Genomic DNA, 26,203 nt, shown 5'->3' with positions numbered 1-26,203 from the left:
ATTACGAGTTTAAGAATGTGTGTTATGCTTCCTATTACGAAAATATCCCCGGCAATTATACATCGACGATGCTATATATAGAACCCTATGACGTCGAACGAGGGAAAAAATCCATTTGAATAAACCTTGAACTTGAGGCTTCCAGCGAGCGAAAAATCAAAGGCTGTGAGTTCGGGTGAGGCGAGGCTGTATAAACAGGGAAGGGGGTTCATGACACAAGGAGATGGACTTATCTGAATATTCAATTGCCTCATTAACATAACCATGAAAACATTGAAGATGTTATAAACAATTGGATATCATTTGCTTTGATCTTGAAAATTGAAAGGCATTTAATCGTCAAAGAAAAAAGGCAAAAACAAACATATAATGTATAAATTATAGACATTTTCCAACGTGTTTACTTTGTGAGTTATATTGTTTTTTTTTTTTTTAATATAGGATTCGAACAGTCTCAGTGGTCTAGTCGGTAAGACATCATTCTAGAGAATGGTCATAGGTCCCTCCCAAGTAAAATGCCTGTGATTTTCTTCACATAACTCGGGGGAAAGTAAGCGTGTAGTCTTTGCGAATTGTATTATTTTGTGTTATATCTGAACACTACACGTTTGTGTCACTTGTAAATACCACTGAGATAATCTTCTGTCCACTCTCTGATTGGAACTCCCAATTAAGCTTCATCATTTCCAATTAGCGTCTTCAGTTCATATCCGTGTATAATTACAAACCTAATCAATTAATTAAGTTTCCAGCAAGTCGGTTTGTAGATACTATAAGCTTCGTGTGTGTAGCCGGGCTGGGTGAACCTTGAGTAAATTGGTGTGGAGGGGAACAAGATGATATCCTACATTGAACACGTAGTTAATAGAATGTTAAATTTGCATCGGGTGTTTTAAGATTATTACTAAGTTTTACCTTTATCAACGATCTGTGGAAGCACTGTATTGCTCAGTACTTATGATTTGATCTGCCCTTGATACCGGGAAGTCTCGGTGGTCTTTGGTAAGACATTATTCTAGGGAAATGACAAGGGTCGTGGGTTCGAATCCCTCCGAGTTAAACGCCTGTGATTTTTTAACGGAACTCAGGAAAGTACTTAGTATACAGACACTCCTTACATACATCTGTATTTAAATACACATATTCCTTGACACAGTAGAGCCTTTGAAACAAATAAAGTTGTAAAATTAACATGTTGTTCCTTGTTGCTGTTTGAAATTTCCAAAAGCTTGACATTTTCAGGGTTAACCCCTTCCCCCTGAAAATGTCTCGCCATACTCACCCGGACAAAAATAATGTTTGTTAGAGGGAAATTAAAACATGGCATGCAAGTTAGATTTACTTAACCATGACACAAATTCAACAATACTTTCCAGTTGTAATTAATGCTGTTTTCAATGTCCAAGCCCTTCTTTCTATTCACTCTCTGCAATATTGTTCTTAGTGTCCATCGGCAGTACGAAACCCCCTTATTTCGTCTTGTCCTATGAAGCCCTGGGCACAAGCAGCCTATGCTTGCACCTGCCGAAGAGCAGCTTTTATTCTATCTTTAAATTTCGAGCAGCGTCTCACTTAGTGATTAGATTCGGGATTAGTTTTCCATCGCACATTTCATTTAAGCTTTGTGGGTTAATATAAATGTAACATTACATGCTAGTCTATAACATTTCTGAATAATTACTTAACTCAGCAAACTCATGAACCAATTCATTTGTACAATGATCTCATATCAGATAATACGAAATGTTAAGCATGTAGTTCCATTATGCCCGCTATACTGGCACTGTCTATTACAGGTTATAATACGCTAGAGGCTTGTATTATGTTTGCACGATAGCTCGTATTTTCAATTATATCGTCGATACCATTTTTATGGTATTCGATTGACAACTTACAGGGTCCCTTCTTCACCCATTTTTTTCTCTCTATTTTTTTATTGGTTGAACGACATAAATATTGCCCGTGGGTGATTATGGAAAAATGCGTGGCATCCAGCAGTGATTGGAGTTATGGCTGGCGGTCAGTGGGTAATACAGCGTCTTGAATGCGAAATATTTCAGGCTTTGTGGTCGCGAAGAAGGCAGCTGGCTCGCTCGCTGGTTGCGGATGTGTGTCCGGGTTCCGGTTTACGCTCGGCTTGTGTGACGTCACCTCCGGTTTGGGGTCACATTTCTGTGTGATTTTTTAATTGAGAGGAGAGCAGAAATACGCCATTATGAATCGGTTTGTCAGGAGGACAGGAAGGCTGAAAAGTCACCTTTCACTCTCCCTAAATTTAGTAAAATATTGTGGTATTTTTTTACGTAAAGATTAATTTTATTATATAAAAATGTATCATTGAGTAATTATTGGTCTGTTAGATTTAAACATTGTTGACAGTGCCTTTGTACATAATCCTGATACAGACATTGCAACCGCTTTAAAACAAACCGTGATTAACCCCAACAATCAAGTTAAATTTTAGTGTCTAGCCACTGCCCTATGGTTTAATTCTAAAACAACTAAGACAATGGTAGTTAGTCTACATTAATACCGATAATTTTTTACTAAAACTATGATTTTTTTTAAAAGGCCTAATGTTGATAACAGAAACGGCTCTTGGCCTACGTATCATTTGTGGCATGGTTACCGACAGAGGGCGCACTACTACTTCAAGCAACCGTCATGATTGGAACGAAGCCGGATTGCAGAAGGGGGAACGTTATCGGTCTTTCCAAAATGCAACAATGCCGCCATGTCTGAAGTTGTATTAATCTAGATGTTCCTCATTATTCTTATAAGTTCGACCCAAATTACATTGAGGATTTATGACTTCATTTACAAATGTTGACAATTTATGATTTATTCATCATGGACAGAAGATCAAACAAAGAAGTTGATTGTCAGTGAAGCATTTTAAAAAAACATTTTTATTGCAAAATCATCTCAGGGCAAATTATTGAGATTTCTAAGACCACAGACCGTATTGTTAAAGAAACAATGTGGTATCGCTTCTCCACAGCCAGACTACGCCGTCTAGCACAGCGATGGTCCCGGTGGGCTATCATTCTATAACAACAGCTGACTTTGAAACAACCGTCGCACCAGGCATGACGCACAACATGCTTTTTACTTGATGATGTTCACATCTGTATGAAAGGATCACTGTACCATGGGTCATTAAAAGATGACACATTAATGATAATACATGAATGAGGTTCTTTGCACAAAAAATAGTCTAAAAATTTACTCTTAAATTTGAAAGGGTAGGCCTAAGTATTATAATAATCGAGTTATAATATCTTCCAAACTATCTTTAGACCATTAATAACACATGATGTTTACCCAATCATTATAACTTATTATTTTTCAAAGTAAAGTTGAGTTTTAGTTGACAATTTTTATCTTTTTCTTTGGTTCCCAGTTAATTAGCATTCCCCCAAAATATCAAGTTCGCTCGCAGGCCCTCCTGCTATAAAATACAGCAGCAATCCTCACTGATACCACTTCGCTCTAGTTATTGACCTATCGCATCCGGAAGGCTGTATCGGTCATTTTTGAAAATTATGAGATTATCGTATTATGATATGCGTTTTCAAGTGGACATACTATTTGACATAAACAGATGAAATAAAGAATTCAAAAGGTTCACGTTTGATCGGTGTCTTCCTTTAGAAATCTGATTCCTTATGTTAAAATCATGTACTTCTGATACCACTAAAAATAAACATGGCTACTGAATGCGGCACTTCTGCAGCTTCCTATACTAAAACGAATGCACTTTTTAGCCCTGTCAAACTCATTTAGTTAGCTGATTAAGTCATCCACTAACAATCTTTGCAGTTGGCACGAGACTTTAGAAACATGAGCAGGGAACACATGGGTGTAATCGGTGGGAGACTCTGGATGTTTGAGATGAATACAATAGATGTTACATGTGATGAAACAGGAGGGGAGATTGGAACATGCATGTATCTTGTTTAGGAAATGATTCACTTAAAGGGCTAGTACTGTTCATTTGATTTAAAGCAATGTTTGTGATTTGGTTTGTGATCAGAGGAGAGGATTGTTTATGCCACAAGCCTTGATTGTTCTCATGGGTTGAACTCAACATCACACAAAGATGATCAAATTCACACAAATTATGTAGCTTATCAGATGCAAAGTTTTCAATAATAAGCTTACATTGATGTAATTTGGGACCCGACGGTGTCATGATGACGTTAAATGTTGTTGGCCAAGCTTGGTCTTCAGTTACATAGACATTTGGTGACGCAAGGCGGCAGCAGATTATCGCAGAACTATCGGGGTTCACTCACGGATTTCTCAACAAGGACAATCTGGCACGCGGTGCATGACTGCTGCCCTCTAGCGTTCCATAGTATTCCATTCTACATGAAGACCAAGTTCATTCCAAGAATTGATATTTAAAAGACGATAACGATACCGCAGGTCATTGGTTTCTCTAGTAATATAATTGACATTTCAGAGTTTTCCTGAAATCACAACTGTAGTTCTGGTATCAACTTCGAAGTTTTCGCATTAAAAACCACCAATGTTTGTTTCCCATCACAACAAATCATGAACTGTTATCCTATTTTTTTTTCGATGGCCTATACAAAAATAAACAATTAAATTATGACCACAGAGTTTTCTCTAAACAAATTAAGTTTACCTTTAATGCTCGTGGACTTAATTGGCCATCCTTGCTTGGCCGTGTTTCTCAGCTCTGGCCCCGGGTGGCGCAGCTCTGGTCGGCCGGGCTGGGTCGTCTCCTCTGGTATAGGAACACAATGTCCAGTACCGTCTTCGCCAATCATTTTGGAGCCTACCTTAATTGAACACTAAAAATAAGCCCAGTGTGGAGGTATTTTCTAAAATGAGCCGCGTCATGCAGAAAAAAATAGGGCCTCTTTTCTGGAGCTCTCTGGTCTCTCGAGCTCAACATCAATATCGGCAGTACAATTCCCAACTCCATGTAGAAATCACGAAGTAATTCTCACAAAAACTGGAATCACTTCTACTTAACAACAGCCTCAAATCACTGATATTGATGTAACAGTGTTGACGTTAACATAGGGGTCTAGTTTGCTTGAAGGTTGTTGTTTTTAGACGAGCAAGAGTAAAGCAATGTCAACTCTTGTAAACCAAAGCAGGTATTTCGACCACTGTCGTCTTATAAAGAGCATTGCATTCAGCTGAATGACAAGCGGACTCATTTCCATTCGCATATAACAAAGGGATTTGTAACAGTTTGGTAGTGTTGGTTTTAAGAATGCAGGGAATTTGCGGTATGCATGGAAACTTAAATCAGATTACAAGTTTGTTATATGTACAAGCACGTATGTGTACGAAAGCATTTATTTACTTCAATATAATTGTACTATTCTTTACAAGGAGGAACATTGAGTAACCGCTCTACATTCCGACACCCCTATTCTTCGAGAATCCTTGTCCGAAAAACCCCAGATGATTTAAAGACACTGGCCACTATTGGTAATTGTCCACGACCAGTCTTCTCACTTGCTGTATCTCAACATAATCTATGCTCAAAACAAGAAACCTGTTAAAATTTGATAGTATAAAACATTGTGGGAAACGACTCCCTCTGAAGTAACGTAGTTTTTGAGAAAGAGGCAATTTCTCACTAAAATAATAAAAGACTGCTAGCTAGAAGTCTTTTATTCCTATCTGAAAGCACACACATTCGTTTAAGAAGGGTTTTTTTCTTTCATCTTTTTCTCGCAACTTCCATGACCGTTCAAATTTTCACAGGTTTGTTATTTTATGCAAATGTTGAGATACACCAAGTGAGAAGACTGGTCTTTGAAAATTACCAATAGTGTCCAGGGTCGTTAAGCTAGGCCATATATTAAATTTAATCATGTAAACTATACATCAATATTGGCACATCACCGTGTGGCGCGAGTAAATCCAGTGTATGAAGATACAGAGGAAGCCAGTGGTACCCAACTTTTTACCAACTCTCGTGTTTATAATTCGTGTGATAATTGTACTGTATTGTATCGAATTTTAGTCCAAAAACGGAACAAACCCCATACCCTGGGAAAGGGTTACAACAATAACAAAATGTAAACTTATTGTATAACAAAGAAGGAGAGGCTAGCAAGAACAAAATATTCAATTATGTTTGGGTCTCCTCTAACATAAAAGCAGAAAAATATGTACTTTGCAACACAATTCATAATGGTTTTATCCTGAAAACTCATAAGGAAAATAAATTTGTCAATATGAGATAAGATACTAAAACCTGTGTAACTTTGACCAATGGTATCATACAATTTCTTTCTTAATACAGTAAACATTGGGCAAAACAAATCAAATGAATTTCTGTTTCAACATCATCCAATCAGTGCATAGGCTACATAGTTATACGATCCTTAAATTCTACACCAGTTTATCTCCCAACTTCAACTTGTAATTTATGTGCTGAGCACCTAAACCTTGCTAAGCAGTGATGATATTTAGGATTGTACAACTAACTTAGGTATGCTCTATCTCGAAGTTCCTTTTAAACGTCTTGTATATCCTAAGTTTATTTCTATAATAGTAAAAACTTGCTGCAATTAAGACAGTTTGCACTAATATGTAATATGAATGCTACATATACGTCATTTTTGGAGATACCTATACCCCTCAAATTTATGAGGTTTATCTAAAAGCAACACACAATTATCCGGTTGTCAACAAGCGGTAATTTTATCAAGAGTGTATTGGAGCAACGCCTATAGTCTAGCCATTTGCAAGGGTAAACATCTAATCAAAAGTTACACTTAATATTTTACATAGTTATTAATAGCTATTTACAAACATCATCAATTGAAAACAACTACTTTCATTTGGAATAATTGATACGTTAAAAATCACGTTGATTAAAAGTTAAGATTTCTTTTAGGGTAAAGCACACTATCAGAGAACTACAGATGCCTGAAATTCTACCCTCAGAATGATATTGAATGCAAGCTTCTATTGATGATTATTCACAATATGGTACTGATTATCGGTTTTCGTAAGTATGAAGCGATATTTACACAACAAATAGATGTATTTCCACAGTTTTGTTTATGCTGAAATTTAACTTTTTTTAAAATATACATATTTTTTTTTATTATAATTCACCGCTTTCAAAAAAAGAGATTTTGTTTGTATATTTTCACTATTAATCGCATACTAGAGTACACATTTCTACCAAATATTCTAAAGTGATTTATATTCACGAATATACTTTTAATTTGTGAGAGATGATTATACTTTAAAAGTCAAATACTATTCTTTATTCTTAGTCAAATTACTTTCTCGTGTTCCCAATGCGAGGGCAATGTTTGGTCTTGTGACTTAGAAACCTTGCATTGGTCGCCGTCTTTTATGAAACGTGCACCAGTTAAAGGCTATAATTTGCTGAGGTTGTGTGCAGTGCGTTCACTCGGGCACTTTTCAATTGTTCTACATCAACTACATCAAAGATGGCGGTCAACGACGTCATGCGCAATCCATCTTTATGTCTCTTTACTTTTTTATGCACAGCTAAACAACTGGGTTTGCACGCAAGTGATAACCACCCCAGACACGTCAACCGAACGCTTGACGTCATCATTACATTAATCTCTACTCTCTTTCCCGCAAGATTGACCGTCTTGGGGTGGATTTCACGAAGAGTTAGAACGAGTCATAATCGTCAACTTTAGGGACTAGTCTAGGACTAGTTTTAATCTAGTGGACTATAGTCCCAATTTCTTTGTGAAATCGACCCGAGCGCTCACTATAACCAGCAATTTGCCAACCATTACCATTTCTTAAATTATTCCTTGGGAAAGAGCCTGACGGTATCACTTTGCTCCGTCTCACTCTTCGGTAGATCCTCCAGCATCAGTTTCGCAGCCAAGGAAGTACTCGCAACTTCTTCGCCGCTTCCGGTCTTCGCTGCCTGGCCGCCGCTGCCACCACCACCCAGGAGACAGTGATCATAAACAGCGCCATCAAGAGGCAGCATGTAGTCACTCTGTTCCACCAGCATCCTGTCGAAGGTGTTGAAGAGACTGGTGAATGTAGGTCGCTCGGTTGGTTTCTCCCGCCAACACTGCCTCATGATGTCATAGCTGTACAATGAATAATGCATCATGCTTATTTGATTGTTATATTTATAAAACAGCAATAATATCATAGAAATGTAACATTCACCAACATTTTTTTTTTTTGGAGTTCGACAGTTTATTTTGATATCATTTGGATATACACAACGAAGGATGCGTATGCCTACTCTGTATCTCTTTAGGCACCTGCTGATGACTAATCCGAGTTTTGAATGATTTGCACACAAAGTCATAGACATTCTGAAAATTGAAGTTTAGTATCAGTATTGAAATGTCAGATCGGATTCTTTGAAGCAACGAGGTGTCATAGAGAAATCTCCTCATTGGAGATTCTGTCCGCCATAAAGGGAAATCAACATGCGCTGAAGAAGGATGATTAAAAAAGAGGTAATTTTCAAAAGACGTTTGTACACAGGTCGCCATTGGGTTTCACCATTATGGGGAGGGGGCAGGGTGAACAGAATCTCTGGGGGACAGAATTGCCTGCCACACACGAAAGCTTATAACATTTTTAACTCACATTTCATCAGGGCAGTTGTCCGGTTTATCCATGCGGTAGCTAGTCTGCAGTCGGCGTACCACCTCCCTGCCATCGAGACCAGGGTATGGCATACTGCCAAGAGTGTAGATCTCATACAACACGATGCCGAATGACCACCTGTCAAGCAAATGATAAAGAAACTAAAATATATAAAACCACCAACAACAATCTAAAATAAAATCTTTCCATTTCAAAGTTTTGATGCAATCTTTACAAAATGCAAATCATAACTATGAGAACAAGCTCGTTGATGATTTTCATACAGACTAATTTTTGCGAGAAGGCTTGTGACAACGTCACTCAGGAGACAGTGACCGTACACAGTGCCACCCAGTGGCAGTATGTTCTCACTCAGTTGTGGTCAGTACACGTCTAGCCGGAAAAGCTGACGTCACACTTCGAGGCTCTTGAATTACGCAATCAGAGAGTGGCCTCGAGCCTAGGTTGATCCCCGTGCACAATCACCTTTCACCTTCATTCATTTTACATAGAGAAAGTTCAGCTACCAAACGTCACGGACCTCGGACCAATCGAAACACAGATATGAAAAGCTTACGTCACTCACGTTTATCCAATGACATCATTGTATCCAATGAAATCACTGGTTAGCAAGTACCTGTCTGTATCCTTGCGGATAAAGACAAGGGGCCAGTCTAGTACACGTCATACTTACACATCGCTCTGTATGGTACATTTTCCTTCCAGGTTGGTCTCCAGGCTGACCCATTTCACGGGACGCTTTCTGTGTGGCGCCAAACGTTTGTATCCATTCTGGTAGATATCGTCTGCCAAACCAAAGTCAGATATCTTCACCACTAGATCCTCTCCCACTAGAACATTACGTGCGGCCAGATCTCCGTGGTAGTAGCGAGTGTTGGACAGATATTCCTTTATGGTGAATAAAATAGTAAATTACTTTACACTAGTAGCTTCACCAGATATTAAATCTGGAGTATGAATGTGGTTTTAGAAAATTTGTTCAAAACTGACAGGAAAGTTTATGTTAGAAATTGCCGAAACATGTAGCAATGACGTTACGATTGTTCGTGTAAGCTAACCGCTAATAAGTACCTGTCAGATGCAATTGTGTCCGCCATGCAATACTGTCCGCTCCGGACACTTTTGTATATGCAATCATGGCCAGGGCTATTCAAAAACTGTCCGTTGAACATGTACATGACTGTACATGTATGTGCGCGCGTAAGCAAGCGTGCATGCACTGAACCTACGTATATGCAGCATGAATATTCACGTATTATGATTGCAGCGAATACATTTCCCATGTCATTCATGACAGGCACTTAGCTTGTAAGAAAAATGGCGAACGTGTTCCGTCGACCAAGGGCGTTAAATTTACTGCAAGGACGGTTTTGCACGGGGGCGGACACAACTGCATATGCAAATGTGTCCTGGCGGACACAATTGCATTATGCAGCAGCGTCCGGGCGGACACGATTGCTTATGCAAAACCGTCCGGCGAACATTATTGAATATGCATATGCAATAATGTCCTCCGGATAGTTTTGCATATAGAGGACATAATTGCATGCGACACCGGTCCCGCAGATGCAACGAGTCAGACTCTCGCAGATAAGCCTTTGTTTCGTTAAAATACATTTTAGATAGCGGCAATGCTCGATTTCCATGTATTTGATAAACTCGAGGGTTCAACGTGAAACTTGTTCCAAAACAATATTGTTTCCCCAAACATTTACAAAAGGAATCACTCACCATTCCTCTTGCAATCTGTCGAGCTATCTGGATCTTGTTCGTCTCCGTCATGATGTAAACGTGATCATCATCTGGCCGGTTTTCCTGTGCGGATATAAGGTGTACATTATAAAACAATCATACTCAAACAAGTAGCCTTTGATTTGCTTACTAAATTCACGAATGCGTCCATTTAATTGGTTGACTTCATTATGCACTAGGTAGACGCACATACGCGTATGCGTCACTGTCACCATCGGGCGCCTACAACGTCCCCTCAATTAGCAAACGTTGTGTTAGTCTGCGCACGCGAGAAGTACATTGTGAAGCTGTTTAATTTAATTTGAACCACATTAACTCCTGCTATTATTATTCTCCTATATGGTGATCATTCTGTACAATTTACTGTGGTTTCGAATGATGTTGTTTTTTGCCACGCTGTCTTCGTAAACCATGTAGGAATAAATCATTCTACAAAGAACACAGCTAGTCAACCTTCCTACTATTACGACGATGCAATAGTTATCATCTTCATGGTTGTTAATGGTAGATACACGATTCTTACCTGCACTTTTATATCTTCGTGGCTGATGCTTCTACATAATAAAGTATTCAGTTTTATGCATTATTCGTTTTACTAATATCAGTACTGAGAATACGAGACTTATATAGACATAATTTATCAATGGAAAGAACTGAAGAGAAAAAGTCACATGTTGGGGTTACATAGTTATTTGTCCAGGATACATTTGAAATAGCATGAGTTCAGTTTTTGTGTCGTTTAACGAGCGGTAGTTCTCGCTTTACACAATAATTTGGTTAACAAGAGACAGCAGGACACCAGAGTATAGGCCTCCCTATACATCAGATAGACTTTGCCGAAAATCTGTTTCTGAAGCAGTTTCTACACACAGGCTATGTGAACATAGTAGCTCCGTGGTAACTCTGTGTTAAGAACACTCTGAAGTCCGAACACAATTTACTCTTACCTCCCTACATTTCCACAAGAAGTGAAGGAGATCCCCATACTTCATGTACTCTGTGATGAGATAGTAGGGCTCATCCACAGTACAGCAACCCAGGACGGGGAGGATGTTTGGATGGGTTCCGATCTCGATGATCAGTTTGATCTCATCAAGAAAATCCTCCTTCATGGACTGACTGGCGTTACCTAGATGCAGAGAATTATGAAAAATAACATTGCATGTATTCAGAATGGATTGCAGTGGACTGAACATTGTCCGCACATTGAGGTGAGGTTTGAAGGTTCCATGGATTTCAGTTTTTATCTTGCGTGTGAGCACAATAGACGTAACTATGTGTCAGCCTGTGAGCAACTCTTAAAAATCGCTGTTTTTAAACAGGGATTCACATGGGTTCCCTTTTGTTTTGTTTAGGGTATTTGGACAACAACTCTCTAAAGACAAACTGATGGTCCTGAAAAAGCAAACAATGAATGTTTGTATGTGGTCAACTTACTATTTTGTTTCTTCAAGGTTTAACGTAGAAAAAAACCCACTTTGTTACATCAACAATAAAACGATTTTTGTTACATTAATTTTAGTCTTACCCATAATATACACCAATATGTGTGTAAGCACTGTAGTACTTTCCCGAGTTTATTTTTTGAATAAAATACCACTCGGATGGGATTCGAACCCAATACCTGAGCAATTCTAGAGCAGTGTATTACCAACTTGTCCACCGAGACTGCCCGGTAGCTAGAGGATAAACAACTTCCTCACTAAATTCCCTAAACAATAAACATAAATTATATTAGTTTTGGTTTTTACCCATACACCGATGTGTGTTAGCACTGTATATTCAGTACTTTCCCAAGTCCAATGAAAAAAATATCACAGGCATGTTACTTGGGTGGGATTCGAACCTGCGACCTTAGCAATTCTTGCAATAAACATAATATAATATCAAAATCCCAATCTATAATTTAGTTACACTTCAAACTCTTGACAGCAACCGGGGAGTATTCTTCCTTGCTATATACACCAAGCACGTAGCCTTTGTATACCACTCCGAACTGGCCACTTCCTAACTCCTTCTCCAACTTCAACAAGGTGCGGTCTAATTCCTTGACTTCGAATTCAGGAAGGCACTCCCTGCATTCTGTCTCTAAAAAGTGTTGAAAAAGTTTTTTTTTTTTTATAATAAAAAGTATCAAAATAATAAATTGAAAATTTCAAATAAATTTATCCGTATACTGACGTGGCTCATTTTTGAAACAAACATCCGTTCAAAAACGTGGGTATTTGAGAAACAAATTGCAGTTGCAAAGTATCACCTCAAAACTGTGTTAATTCTTACTTGTCTAAATGCACACTCATTTTTGTGGTAATTACTCCTTGTAGCAAAACATAACAACCGTGGAAGTTACCATCGGGAATAAATTGTGCATATGCTCACTCCATCGTAGTGGTTTCTAACAGTAAGTTTGATAATAGGGTGTCATTGTTTGATAATGTAAAAATCTGATAAAAGTGATGAGACCCACCAAATCAAATTAATTTCAACCCTTCAAACCATGGGAAAGTCATTTTGTCAAAGATATGAGTGAATTCAGCCAGTAGTGAATTATATTAGCCACAATGATACAAGATTCGTTCACATTAATAATGCAGGGGTGGTCAATGGTGGATGTTTTGTTAATGCTAATAAACAATCAGGGGTGATTTGACAGTTTCCATGCTATTTTGCAAGGTCTCGAAAGCGAACTTTTATGTTGTTTTTTAATTTTCTTTTAGACCGATTTTATTTTGCCGAGAACACATAGCTTTACAAACAGACTGTTCAAAACCGTACGATGGTGTCATCAATAGGAGACTTTCTGGGACGATAGGTGGCAGCAGACTAACCAGGTAAAATCATTGTTCTTGGTAATGTGCGCATGCTCAGAACTACGTAAACAATGGGAATTTACCTGTGGTGAGTCTGCTGCCACCTAGCGTTCAAAAGTCTCCAATAAGTGTGTGGTACGTACCGTTTTTCTGTATACTTCCTTTATGATGATACATACTAATCTCTTCCTCTCTGGTTCTGATAAACACAGCTTTCTTCAGTTCATCCTCTTTCTTCTTTCTCTTGACGCAACACCATGTAGTGGCCGACATTGCGATCACAAACGCCAAAGCCACGCCTACTGCCACAGACGCTGTTAGCAGCAGATTGTCGCTGGAGGGCGGGCTAGGGGTAATCGGATCTCCAGTGAACGACGCTTGAGTTGCCTGCGCAGTTGTTGGTTCAAAAGTAGTTTCAGGCTTACGTCGTTGAAATGTGTCTGCATTCCTCGGGAACACCTCCGAGTCAGCCATTTGCGGTACTGTTTTTGGTATAGGAAAAAATAGCATGTTCCTCAACCCATCATAGTTATGTCCATTTATTAACAAAACACTCACACACAGTTTCAGGATTTGCATTCATCACATCATGTCCTATACTGTGCAGAAGCCTCCTCTGGAGTATACTCGTACATTGATCAACATCAAGTCTGTTTGAAAGGGCTTAGTACATTTTTTTCAGAGAAGGGCTATTGCTTAGATTTGCATGAGCAGATATGAAGAACTGATTTTAATGCATATATATTCCATTGTATGTGACCCTATAAACTTAACTTGTTAAAATACGTTATTGTGTAATTTCTGAATTGATTTCATTAAAGGCAGTGGACACTATTGGTAATTACTCAAAATAATTATTAGCATAAAACATTAATTGGTAACTAGTGATAGGGAGAGGTTGATAGTATACAACCTTGTGAGAAACGGCTCCCTCTGAAGTGATAGTTTTTGAGAAAGAAGTAATTTTCAACGAATTTGATTTCGAGACCTCAAGTTTAGAACTTGAGGTCTCGAAATCAAGCATCTGAAAGTACACAACTTCGTGTGACAAGGGTGTTTTTTTCTTTCATAGTTATCTCGCAACTCCGACGACCAATCGAGCTAAAATTTTCACAGGTTCATTATTTTATGTTCATGTTGAGATACACCAAACGAGAAGACTGGATTTCGACAATGACCAATTGTGTCCACTGCCTTTAATCATTACCTGATAAACTTCCTACAGCAGGGGCTGGTGCTGTTACAATAAAGGTAAGTGATGCTTTGTAACCAGGTATCAGATTCGGACGACTCGAGGTTAACACCATTGGAGTCACCTAAAGTAATAACAAAACGGCATGTCTTAGTTATACAAATAAACCATTGGAAATATCTTAAATGGAAATGAGGCACTTATAACAAGAAAGTCCATGGAGAGTTACTTACGTTAAACTGATATTCCTTTTGGTCGTCTAGACCTTCGATGCTAAACTCGTAAGCAGAATTCAGAGTGTCATTCTCCTGCAAAACAAGACAAGGGAAACACATGAACATTTAATAATCTTATTAAACATTTAATAATCCCAACATTGTTTCCTTTATTCTCAAACAGTTGATATAGATTGGAGTCAATCCGAGAAGGTCTACTTCATTATTGCTTTTCTATTGAATAGCGTTTACCTATGAAAGTCGATGCTTTACCATTTCTTTGTTCAAGCTTTTGGTATCATCTTTAAATATCGAAATATTTTTGGAATCTTTCTTTAAAGGCACCAAACACTATTGTCGATTATTCAAAATAATCGATAGCATAAAAACATACTTGATAACGAGCAATGGAGACTTGTCGATAGTACACAAACGTGGGAGAAACGGCTCCCTCTGAAGTAAATTACTTTTTGAGAAAGAGGTAATTTCTCACTATTAAAAGACTTCAAGCCTGAAGCCTTTTTTAAACATCTGAAAACACACACAGGGTGCGTGCAACAAAACAGTTTTTTCTTTCGTTATTCTCTTGCAACTTCGAGGACCATTGAGTCAACATTTTAAACAGATTTGTTTTTGTAAGCATTTTGTTGGCCAAGTGAGAATACTGGAACTTGACAATTACTAAACGTGTCCAGTGCCTTTAAGCTTTTCTTAAAAAATCTAAACATTTATTGAAACTTTGGCAAAAATGCCAATGATAAAACAAACACACATATTAGTGACTTTTCAATATACCTTAGCAGGGATGACAACCTCGCCCCCCTGGTTACCACCTGTTTCGTCTGGTCGACCCCACATTGCCTTATACATCACCACTGTGCCTGCGGACTTTATAGGTCTGTTCCAGGACACTGTAACATCAACTAGACCAGTGGCTTGCTCCTTCATCTCGAAGATGCTTAGATTGACCGGTTTGCCAGATGTCTCCACCTCTGTAACAAACAGTTTTCGCAATAATGATTGTACTCTAGCAGTCTCATGCTCGCTCCTCTCTTGTACATAGTTAATTCTTAGTTCTACATTTTTTATTTGCTTTAACATTGTATTAATTTTGTATACTTTGATATGCGCTTTTGATTTTGTTCAATTCTCATATTGTACTCTTTTTTACGTATTCATGTATAAAAAAAAAAGAAAGGACAACAAAAAACGGAACAGAACACCTTTTTTTCATGACCCCCCCCCCCAACACAGGCCCCAATGCTCCTTATTGCTTAACATCGCTTTGTAAATGAGTTTACCGCCACATAATTACTAACAAGACCATATGAACGTTAGGAACAGAGCCTCCAAATCAAAAAGAATTTTTGTTCAGGAGTACAGTAAAGTGAATTTAAAATGATTGTTTCATTACCCCGACTGCTGCAAAACTCAACGCTGCCTGTTTCCTCGTAACAATCTACAGAATATAAATCAATGCAATCATTAGTTTTATTTGGTGTTTACACTATAGGTGACTGAACAGAATGAACGCTAAAAAAACAAGTAGAAATATTAGTTTTGGTTTATATCCATACACCGATGTGTGTTAGCACTGTATACTCAGTACTTTCCCGAGTCCTGTGAAAAAAATATCACAGGCATGTAACTCGGGTGGGATTCGAACCCACGACCCTTGCAATTCTAGAGCAGTGTTTTACCAACTAGACTACCGAGATTGCCCGGTAGCTAGAGGCAGTTCGAATCCTATGTTTTGGCAGCGGGTACCGCAACGATTATAAGTGATGTTAAATTTGCATCGGGGATAAAGAATATTAATCTTGGTTTTTAGAATTGTTCTTGGCTCTCGTCGTGCCTCGATGTCGACACTGACGCAATGTTAAACCTAATACGTATCAGGAAACGTTTTCTTACCTGGTGAGAATTCGTCTACAGAGGAAAATCCCGAATTGATCTGCATCATAGTTCCGTCAATGGTGCGGACCTGCATACAATTGAAAACTAGTTAGGACCCTTATGTTTTGACACACCCTTGTTCCGATACCCCAAGTGAGTCAATTAACAGTTTCCTAGCCCTAACACAAAGCATTATCACAATCTAAACCTATCGTGTAAATCACGAGGGTCTATATCGGAACACAGGGTTGTTGGAACACAGGGTTGTTGGAACACAAGAATATAGAAAAGTCACCCTCAAAACATTTCATTGTCCAATAATACAATCGACGCCAGCCTTAGTGTACCAAGTATTATGGAAGGCCTAGGCGGGTTTGATAGTTCAAAATGTTCAACGATAAAGTGATGGTTCGATAATTGGCATACCGGTTCTTTCAATCGGAATCGATTTAATCCAATAAGTGCACTTGCACATAATAAAGCTCAATTTCTGTGATTTTAAAGTTAACCAATGGCAAGCGAATTATTGGTTATGTGAATAAACGCAGAATATTAAAGAATGAAATAAAGATAACTTACGGTCAACCGGTAGTGGAACCCGTACTCGACGTCAGAAAAGGTCATTGTATTCTCAGACTATGGGAGAAATACCAGATTGAAATCAATGAGCATCATTTACAAAATAATTATTTTGAAACTTAAACAAAAATTCCCTAGAACTCAGAATATTTTACCTCACAATGCTTCTTTCTTTGTGTTGGTTTGCGTTCTGTTATATTATTATATAAAACCGATGTATTTAAAAGCGTTTATTGAGCCATTAATCTACCTCTACTTTAAATGCAATGAAAACTGCATCTTTTAAACAATCGCGGGTACTTTAAAGGAACACGTTGCCTTGGATCGGACGAGTTGGTCTATTAAAAGCGTTTGAAACCGCTGGTATGAAATGCATATGGTTAGAAAGATATTGTAAAAGTAGAATATAATGATCCACACAAGTATCACTCGAAATTGCACGGTTTCCTTTTACGTCGCGAACTATCACGGTCGGTCATTTATGGGAGTCAAAATTTCGAGGTATATTTGTGTTGATCATTGTATTCTACTTTTACAATATCTTTCTAACCATATACATTTCACAACAAACGGTTACAGAACGTTTTTCAAAGACCAACTCGACCGATCCAAGGCAACGTGTTCCTTTAAACACATGCACGCTACGCTACAAATTAATATTTTAGGCAATTTACTGCAACTTATTGCTGTCACATTATGTTTGGTGTAAATGATAATTAATGTCACTTTAATAAAGAAGTTTGTGTCTCAGAACAATGATTTTGAAAAGGCAATCTGTAATCCTTCCGACGAACCGAGTTTCTGCTCACGAGAAATCAAATTGTTGACCGAGAATGAATTGTTTGTTTAGCGTGCCCCGCGGCCCATGGTTCTACCGAGCGCGTGTCCACAATCCCCCCGTAGACACGGGAGCGATTACCCCGCCGGCTCCATCATGTTCTCTCGTATTCGATACAACCTTCGGATGGTTTTTGGAGTGGCTTGTAATTGCCCAACCCGTGGGATCAATAGTAATGCTGTTATGATTATTTTCGGTAACAAATTCGACGGGGAAAAGGCACGTCATAATACATGGCCGACATGGAACTGCAAATCAAAAAAAGAAATCGTATTCAATAATTGGTTTAACTAAATCGAGAAAAGATTTGCAAATAAATACGGAAAAAATAGGTTTTGAAAATGTGACTTTGTCTGTCCGTATGTATAGAAATATGTAATTTCAGGCCTGTTCTGTTCCATGCATACTAACTTAACTGTATTGGTAGAATTACAACATGAAACAAAACTTTTCGGGTAACATAGTTCCGATGCATTTGGTGCTATTTTTTTTACGCATGAGGATTGAGACGTGTATGAGTACGACTGTGATTTCACTGAAATCATTGTCTTTCAATAAATTGACTACGTTTCTCCCAAACGCATGGGTTTGGTGAATGGATAGAGGCTTAAAGTCACCCCTTTCTTATTCATAGCAATGAGAACATTCTCAGCTTAGGAATTTTAAATTGTTATTGGACCTTCCCCTTTAACAACCACTTTTAAGTTTCCAACACTAACCGCTCCCTCTTTCCACAGAGCCGGAGCAAGGTGTTCCCAAACGCAATTTACTACCGCGTTATTCGAGACTTGTTCTTAAGTTCTTAAGTGGCCAGATGGATACTGGTGCTCTTGAAACGATCGAAGGCTACGGGACCTCTGGAGTACCCTTAACACCCCAGACGGACCACAGACAGCTGGCCACACAAATAGTCAGCAGTCCCCTCAAAGACACTATCTGGGGAGGCGACTAGGGAAAAATGCAATATGAATCCCTGAATGCAAACAGAGATTTTTTTTATCACGGATCTACTCCGTATGTGTACGTATAACACATTGTTTTCATACATTATATGCAAACTGGTGGGGAAGATAATTAGGAAAGACAAGGGAAGGAACTGAGGGGAAGACATGGAGAAATATTTTGAAAAAGTTATCATCGGGGAGAGTCGAATTTCATTTCTTAACGTTCATGATAATTTGATAATTTTGCATGGGGGATAAAACAAAATACAGTTATGTTTCTTCGCAAAGTACCGCGTATTTAGTGTTTTTACAATCATCTGTGTAGTTGGAAGTTACAGCTATTAGGAGAGTGAGTAACATCGAAACCATTTGCAGTAGGGCGCCCCCTAGCCCCCCCCCTTGTTGCTAAGTTTGCTATACTATTTTGTCCAACTTCAACAGGTTCACAGTGCTAAATTAATAGGTATCGCCTTCCAGCATAATTTGAAATGGGATATGCACATAGACATAGTTAATTAAGCCCATCTGAAACTTTATATGTTGAGGTAGAGTCGTCTGACTTAGTAATGATGGACTTAAAGACAGTGGACACTATTGGTATTGGCTCAAAATAATTATTAGCATAAAACCATTCTTGGTGACGAGTAATTGGGAGAGGTTGATGGTATAAAACATTGTGAAGTGCCATAGTTTTCAAGAAAGAAGTAATTTTCCACGAATTTGATTTCAAGACCTCAGATTTAGAACTTGAGGTCTCGAAATCAACCATCTAAACGCACACAACTTCGTGTGACATGGGTGTTTTTTTCTTACCTCGCAAGTTCAATGACCGATTGAGCTCAAATTTTCACAGGTTTGTTATTTTATGCATATGTTGAGATACACCAACTGTGAAGGCTAGTCTTTGACACTTACCAATAGTGTCCACTGCCTTTAACAGCGAATGTGTGAATAGAGGTTTCAATCAGAACCACTGTAGAACATGTAGCTCCCTTGTGACGTTCATCACATCTTATCTTTTCAACCAAATAAAATCCACAAAGAAAAACGTCTCGCAGGGACGGATAGGCCTGTGCTCACCAAGACTCAGCACAGGGTCTGGAACCTTTGTATGTAAGAGGAATCACGCCTTTGTACTATTTCTTTTTTTTTGCATACAAGGGGGGGGGTTGACAAATCGAAAAGGGTTCCATTTATGAGTCTTAAATTTATAAAAACATATTTATGAAGTTTCATGTCAAACTGCTCTAAATATAATCAGTTATCTAATGTCCCTCAGATGAGTTTGCTTTATTACGCTGTAACATTTGTTCGGCATTGTTTGTTTTAACTAAGGGAATCAATGTGTGGTGAAGAGGTTTTCAACTAGTGGTTTAATCCCAACGAGGCCTGGTTCTTGATAATTTTACCGAGACCACTAGTTGAAAACCGATTCATCACACTTTGATTCCCATTCATAGATACCTTTTCGGTCAAAAACATCAACACTTTTTGGTCAAAAAGTAAAATAAATGAAAAAATTATAATTGTTCAATGATTTCTTTCAACACAACACCCCTCCAGCTATGAAATGGTAAAGCCCTCCGCCGCCCTCGGGTAAACAACTCCTTATAAGGGAATGCTGTGCGCGTCGTATTTATGAATACCTCTTTGTAAGATTAATTATTCAATTGGTTCACATTGTTTCCTTTAAACAAATGTCTTTGTGTCCCTTATACTTTGAATGTAAACTGTTTTATTCAGCCAGTATACTGCAATTTACAGTGTTTTGTAATGAAATAATCTTAGATTTCTTAGAACCTGTACCGTCGAATTTCTTGCACTTTCTCAAGTGCACCAAAAGGTCACCGTTAACAATTAATATTCACAAATCCCATCAAATGAATACACAATATCAAAAGGTAAGACAAATACGTTTGTTATATGAGACAATCACACCTTAACTACCAAACTCCCCATAGATCATCTGCCCTTTTTCATCAGTGACATTTCAGTGTAACTCAAGTTGCTAGCTGCACAGAGTAGCAGTTTCAGGGGCTTTCAAGGGGGAATATGTGCCCTTATCCCCTCCCCGCGAGACCCCGGGAAGAGGGAGGCAGTCAATCTAAGCGAATCACCCGGGACCTTGTGTCTGTTTTTCCCCGCTGCTGACTATCGATTATCCACGGTCAGGGATGAAGACAAACTCAGTAAACTCGGACCAAGTGGCTGCTTGCATTAGCGAAGGTTTTGGTTAAACGTCTGAACCAATTTAGTTGATGGGAGGATAATCTTTAGAATAACAATCTTATATATAAGTGGAAGAATTAAGGATCGTCGAGTAATTAAGAAGGTAGTTGGAAATACTTAATGTTAGCAGTAGCGGGTGGTAATTATATAAAGGAAAGACCGAGGATTGGGATGAAGCCGAACTATAAGAAAAACAATAATTTCGTCCAAAAATTGTTCTTATTGTTAATGTTATGACCACCAAAGTGGAAAGTGTAAAAACGAGAAATCGGTGCTACGGAATATTTTTTAACAGCGAAATGTAAGTTAAAGAGATTGAATACGTTTGGTATAGGAGAAATTCACTGTTAGTTTCAATTCTTAGTATATGTAGATATACAATAAAACTAATCAAAGAACATTTTATTTCAAAATGTGGAAGCGTTTTTTTTAAGGATTCTAATTTTTATTTTTTATTTTTAGAGAAACGTTGCTGTCAATCTTTCTTAAAGTAGACTGCCCAAAGCTGTTTTAATTCCCACCCTGTAACTTTAAGTTAGTCATGACAAACAAATACACAAATCTAATATAAAAACAAATTATATTTGAAAATAAAAAAACAAGATGGACCACACAGCAAAAAGGAGTTTAACAGAAATACACGCGGAAATTAAAAATTACCCATAAACATGCATTTTACTTACCGTGACTGTGTAAGAAACATCTACAAGACAGTTAAGTAATTGTCCTCCTGTTGACTGTCCATCACTATGTGGTGATTTCTGTAGTTTGACCCCATATCCTGTGAAGTCACCCCCTGTAGGAAATAAGTGACACACGTGAAACTATCGGTTTATGATTAACGCCACCAGTTTGCGGTACCTATAGATGTAGTCACATAACTTAAATTCCCGGGTCAGACCCGGGTTCTGATCCATTTTGGGTCAGGTTGACCTGGAAACTAGGATGTAACTAACATTTCGGGTCTGGTTCTGACCCTGGAACGGGTCAGACCCCACGTCCAGGGTCAGACCCCACGGGACCGGAATCCGGATCAAATCTGACACATAGGTTTTTTTTTAAGAGAGCGACTTAAATAAAGTCGGAGCCTCGTCACATCCTCGTCGGAGCCTCGTTGATTACATTGTTAAAATAGTTTTAACTATTTCAAAACATTTTATTTAGAAACCTGGCCAATAAAATCATCTAGTTTATCGACCCATAAAGCTGATACCAAAACGGAAGCAACTTTGTACCGGAAATCTTCCTCCTTTCACTTAGGATCTTCTTTATTGGGTTGCATTATTTCACACACAATCAAAGTACATGATCTGGAAAGGCTTCGACTGTTTCATGAGTAGAGCGAAAAAGCCTTTTACACGATTGATGGGAGATGTTTCTGTTGGAGGCACCATACAACTGCCGTCGATTTGTGGTGACATTAGCAGTCACTGAGTAATCATTAAAGATTGTCATTCAAAACGAACTTGTCCTCATATTACTACATCCTTTGCAATTTATAACATTGATTAATTCACTCATATTTCTGGATAAATACAAGTGGTTTTCATTACATCCATTTGTCAATCACGACGTCAGAACATTCAATCAAATAAAGTTAAATACTAACTGGTATCAATTTTTTACAAGATAATTGTTGCATTGCATTCATCTTTCATTACGCATTCAGTGTTTTAGACGGCTCGAGTAGTATACTCCCTTGAAAACTGTCAACTGCGAGTTAGAATAAAGTTAAATTGATCTAAAAACACAATGATAAAACTGTATCACCTCAAAATCAGAGGGGATATAAGTTAAAGACGTTTTTACTCTTATGGGACATTGATTGGGAAGATACAGTTTGTTAAAGACATCCGGTATACATTCATGTTGGATAAAACGTAATACGTATCACTCTCAAAAATTATGGCGATAAAAAACCTTCAGCAGGAAGCCTAAAGAACGTTTGATAGTATAAAGCATTTACGAGAAACATTTCACTTTAAAGTAGTGTGGTTATGTAAAAAATATAAAAAGATGTTATGCCCCAAAACTTGAATCTGAGAAACGTTACGCAGAGATTGTGTATCATTCTTCCTGCATACATTCACTTCGGTTTCTCTGCAAAATATCACAAAAAAGGGGCCACCATTTGAAATGAAATTTTCCGATGTTAGTTTTTATTGTGTGTTTAAGGACACTGGACACTATTTGTAACTGTCAAAGACCAATATTTTCACTTGGAGTATTTTAACATATGCATAAAATAACAAACCTGTGAAAAATTGAACTCATTTGGTCGTCGAAGATTTGTATTTGTCTACTATTAAGTTGGCTTTTAAGTGCTATCTTTATTGTCTCTTTAAAAATAAATAAATAAAATGTACAATTTGCCTTGAACTGACGGTAGACTCTTACCCGCGGGTCTTTGCCACGAACCTACAGCAATAAGCGTCCACTTCGCTCCTTGGTCACTGGCGTCGTCTTCGATCCGGGTGTCAAAGGTCAGATGAATATCTGTTGGTGGTTCTAGAAAGTGAAAAATAGTAAAACCACTCAAGGCTTATTTCTCTCTCCGAATAAAAAACAACAACAATTTAAACGACGCAAATTTGCACTGGGGATAAAGAATATTAATTTTGGTTTTACCAAAATGCACCGATAGGTGTTAGCACTGTACTTTCCCGAGCTCTGTTAACACAATCACGGGCATACTACACGGTTGGGATTCGAACCCACGGCCTTTGCAATTCCAGAGCATTGTCTTAATAACTAGCCCCTAAATATATCTCAGAAATACTTATTCCCAAAAAGCAACCTACAACTCGTGTTCTCCGATCATCATCTACCACCCACCTGGAATTCAACTCTGGTCCTATCCCCCGCACTCGCTATGGAAACCGCTCCTTCTCAATCACCACTCCCACTCTTTGGAACAATCTTCCCGTTCACATTCGTGCCTCATCTACACTGGACTCATTTAAAACCGCTCTAAAACACACTTATTTAAATCCATCTAGTCTATTCAGTTTCTGCTATTTCATCCCACTTTTAATTGTAATTTTTTTTGTTATCTTTCACTTCCTGTTCAGTGCTTAGAAACCTTGTATTAAGCGCTATATAAATGCATGTTATTATTTATTATTATTAGACAACCGAGAATGCCCGGTAGATTTAAAACAACAACTTGACAAAGCTTGCGGTATAACTCAAAGTTTCGCTCAGTGTGCTCTGATTGTCTTCAGGATCAGGTGTGGTTGACATGCAAGCTATAAACATGTGTTACTTCCAGTATCAAACTGCTACTAAAAAGTCCGTGAGTTGCTAGTCTAGAAGCTTGAGCAAGGGTTGAAGTATGGTCCATTTGCAACAGGAACAACATTTATTTCGTATTTGGGGTAATGATACATATTATGTCATTGGAACAGCTTATTATTTGAATAATAAATTGGAGTTTAGAAACTTAGTAAAAGAGCACATAAAAAAGGAGTCAGCACAAAGAAATAAGTGAAGCAGATAAGAAATGCTTTTGTACTTTCCCCTTTAGAACAGACAACCACGGGGACAATATCACACAACATTACCCCAGGCATTGGATTAAAATAACTATAAGCTCTTTGAGCGTATTAGCCGAGTTTCAGTTCGATGATTATTTATTTTATCTCCATATTATAAGAACTTGGGTATTTCAGAAGAAGCTAGTATAGGCAAACAGACCAATGTCAACTAGTTCGCATATTGATCGGCAGATGTACATGCGCATTGTAAGATCAACAAACCGAAGGGCGTAACAAGGGCATACAAATAGATTGACGCAGTGACGGACAAACGCAGTGACGAACGTAAACATAATATATAGAAAAGGAACCCACTGTGAGATTGTCCGCTATTCATAAACATTTTAAGACAATCATATTGGTCTTGGAGATTTCTTTTAAAACAACATAATTGTTTAGGGAAAAGTTTCCGTATGGCGCCACCACTTTTTCATTCGAAATAAAATAATATAGTATCTAATTTACCTGATTGATATATCCCTTTTTGTAAAAATGAGTGAAAAGGTGGTGGCGCCATACGGAAAGTTATCCTTGTTTAGTTGTGTTTCAATTAATTCAGCCTGTACAATAGATGATTGCTGCTAATGGAGATGTTTTAGATTTTTGTTTCTGTGTCAGGTCTCATGTTTCAGTCTTTCGCAAAATTAAAACACCTCAAAACAAACGAATAAACCATCACACATTTCCTAAAAATGATGACCAGTCGGGAAGCCCCACCACACCCACACCACACCCTTTAGTAAGAACTGTTCTATCCAGTGAGTCTTTTCTTAAAAAACTCTTAAACTAACATTATACACTAAAATGAAGAGGAAAGATTTAACTTACGTAGGCCGTAGCAGTTTGGAGTGCCACATTCAACATATCTGAGAATGGTGAAGATTGTCGCCAGCGCCACATACCACCTGTGCAGTCGACGCATGGCGTGACAAAGGGTTAGTTGGTTAAATTTATTCCAGTCACATCTCACACAGCTGATTCCTTTAAGACAGCAACATTCCTTACGAAAAATTTGGAGAAGTCCAAGCTCTGAAAGCTGTTGAAACCACGATGTATTACCCGATTGTGCTGGCGCTCCCTGGTTTGTGTCTATGACAGAGGCGCGTCATTAATGCAAATGAGGGAAAACGTGCTCGTCCAATCACCGTGCTTCGTGCGATATTCTCAAAATTGTAGGCGAGCTGATTTTGTATGTGGGGGTGGAATGGTGGTGCTTGGGGAGTGGGGGGGGGGGGGACCAGTATGAATATTTTGGAGTAGAGGCTTGGATGATTGAGCAGTTTGAGCGCCGAAAAGGCTTTCATATCATGACGCTGAACAGTGTAAGATTTATGCTAACAAAATGTCAAACCACAAGGGAAGCAAAACAAGAAAAAAGCAACAAGTAAAAACAACAGATAATTTAGATTGAACTTTTAGCACCCTTCCTTACAGAATTCCCTTGGAGAAATTAACAAGTGTCCATTTACCCAGACTTTGATGAATTGGGGGAAACCTGATCTCAACGCGTCATGAAAAATATTGTAATGGCCAGAATACAATCAGTGTTGTAGCATGTCCAGGTATTGTTTTCCCCCGTTC

General features: G+C 38.2%; 2 protein-coding genes across 2 annotated transcripts in view; both read right to left on the bottom strand.

The window, feature by feature from the left end:
- Positions 1-4,737, bottom strand: part of LOC139941675 (neuronal acetylcholine receptor subunit alpha-3-like) — a 55,299-nt gene extending 50,562 nt beyond the window's left edge. Inside the window, exon 1 of the mRNA XM_071938274.1 lies at positions 4,655-4,737. The gene's annotated coding sequence lies outside the window, so the exon portion shown is untranslated. The remainder of the gene's footprint in view (positions 1-4,654) is intronic.
- Positions 4,738-5,489: 752 nt separating this feature from the next.
- On the bottom strand, positions 5,490-25,643 carry LOC139941919 (uncharacterized). Its single transcript, XM_071938563.1, has 16 exons — positions 25,451-25,643; positions 23,484-23,594; positions 21,770-21,882; positions 17,076-17,132; positions 16,515-16,584; positions 16,015-16,059; positions 15,396-15,592; positions 14,619-14,693; positions 14,401-14,509; positions 13,337-13,675; positions 12,298-12,471; positions 11,331-11,512; positions 10,363-10,446; positions 9,305-9,519; positions 8,611-8,748; positions 5,490-8,096 (listed from the first exon to the last, which is right to left on the bottom strand). The coding sequence occupies exons 1-16, from the start codon at positions 25,542-25,544 to the stop codon at positions 7,799-7,801; spliced, it is 2,301 nt and encodes a 766-aa protein (XP_071794664.1). The 5' UTR covers positions 25,545-25,643; the 3' UTR covers positions 5,490-7,798.
- Positions 25,644-26,203: the final 560 nt, after the last annotated feature.

This window comes from Asterias amurensis, chromosome 9 (genome assembly GCF_032118995.1).
Source record: "Asterias amurensis chromosome 9, ASM3211899v1".
Classification (NCBI taxonomy): Eukaryota; Metazoa; Echinodermata; class Asteroidea; order Forcipulatida; family Asteriidae; genus Asterias; species Asterias amurensis.
The sequence above is the reverse complement of the archived record's forward strand: the minus strand, read 5'-3'. Positions and strand labels throughout refer to the sequence as shown.

Bases quoted from the DNA above. Each gene is read 5' to 3' on its own strand.
- LOC139941919 (XM_071938563.1), bottom strand. From the start codon at position 25,544: ATGCGTCGACTGCACAGGTGGTATGTGGCGCTGGCGACAATCTTCACC. The intron at 21,883-23,483 runs GTAAGAGTCTAC...TATTTCCTACAG, and splicing joins TTCGTGGCAAAGACCCGCGG to GGGGTGACTTCACAGGATAT. The intron at 14,510-14,618 runs GTAAGTAACTCT...TTATTACTTTAG, and splicing joins AAAAGGAATATCAGTTTAAC to GTGACTCCAATGGTGTTAAC.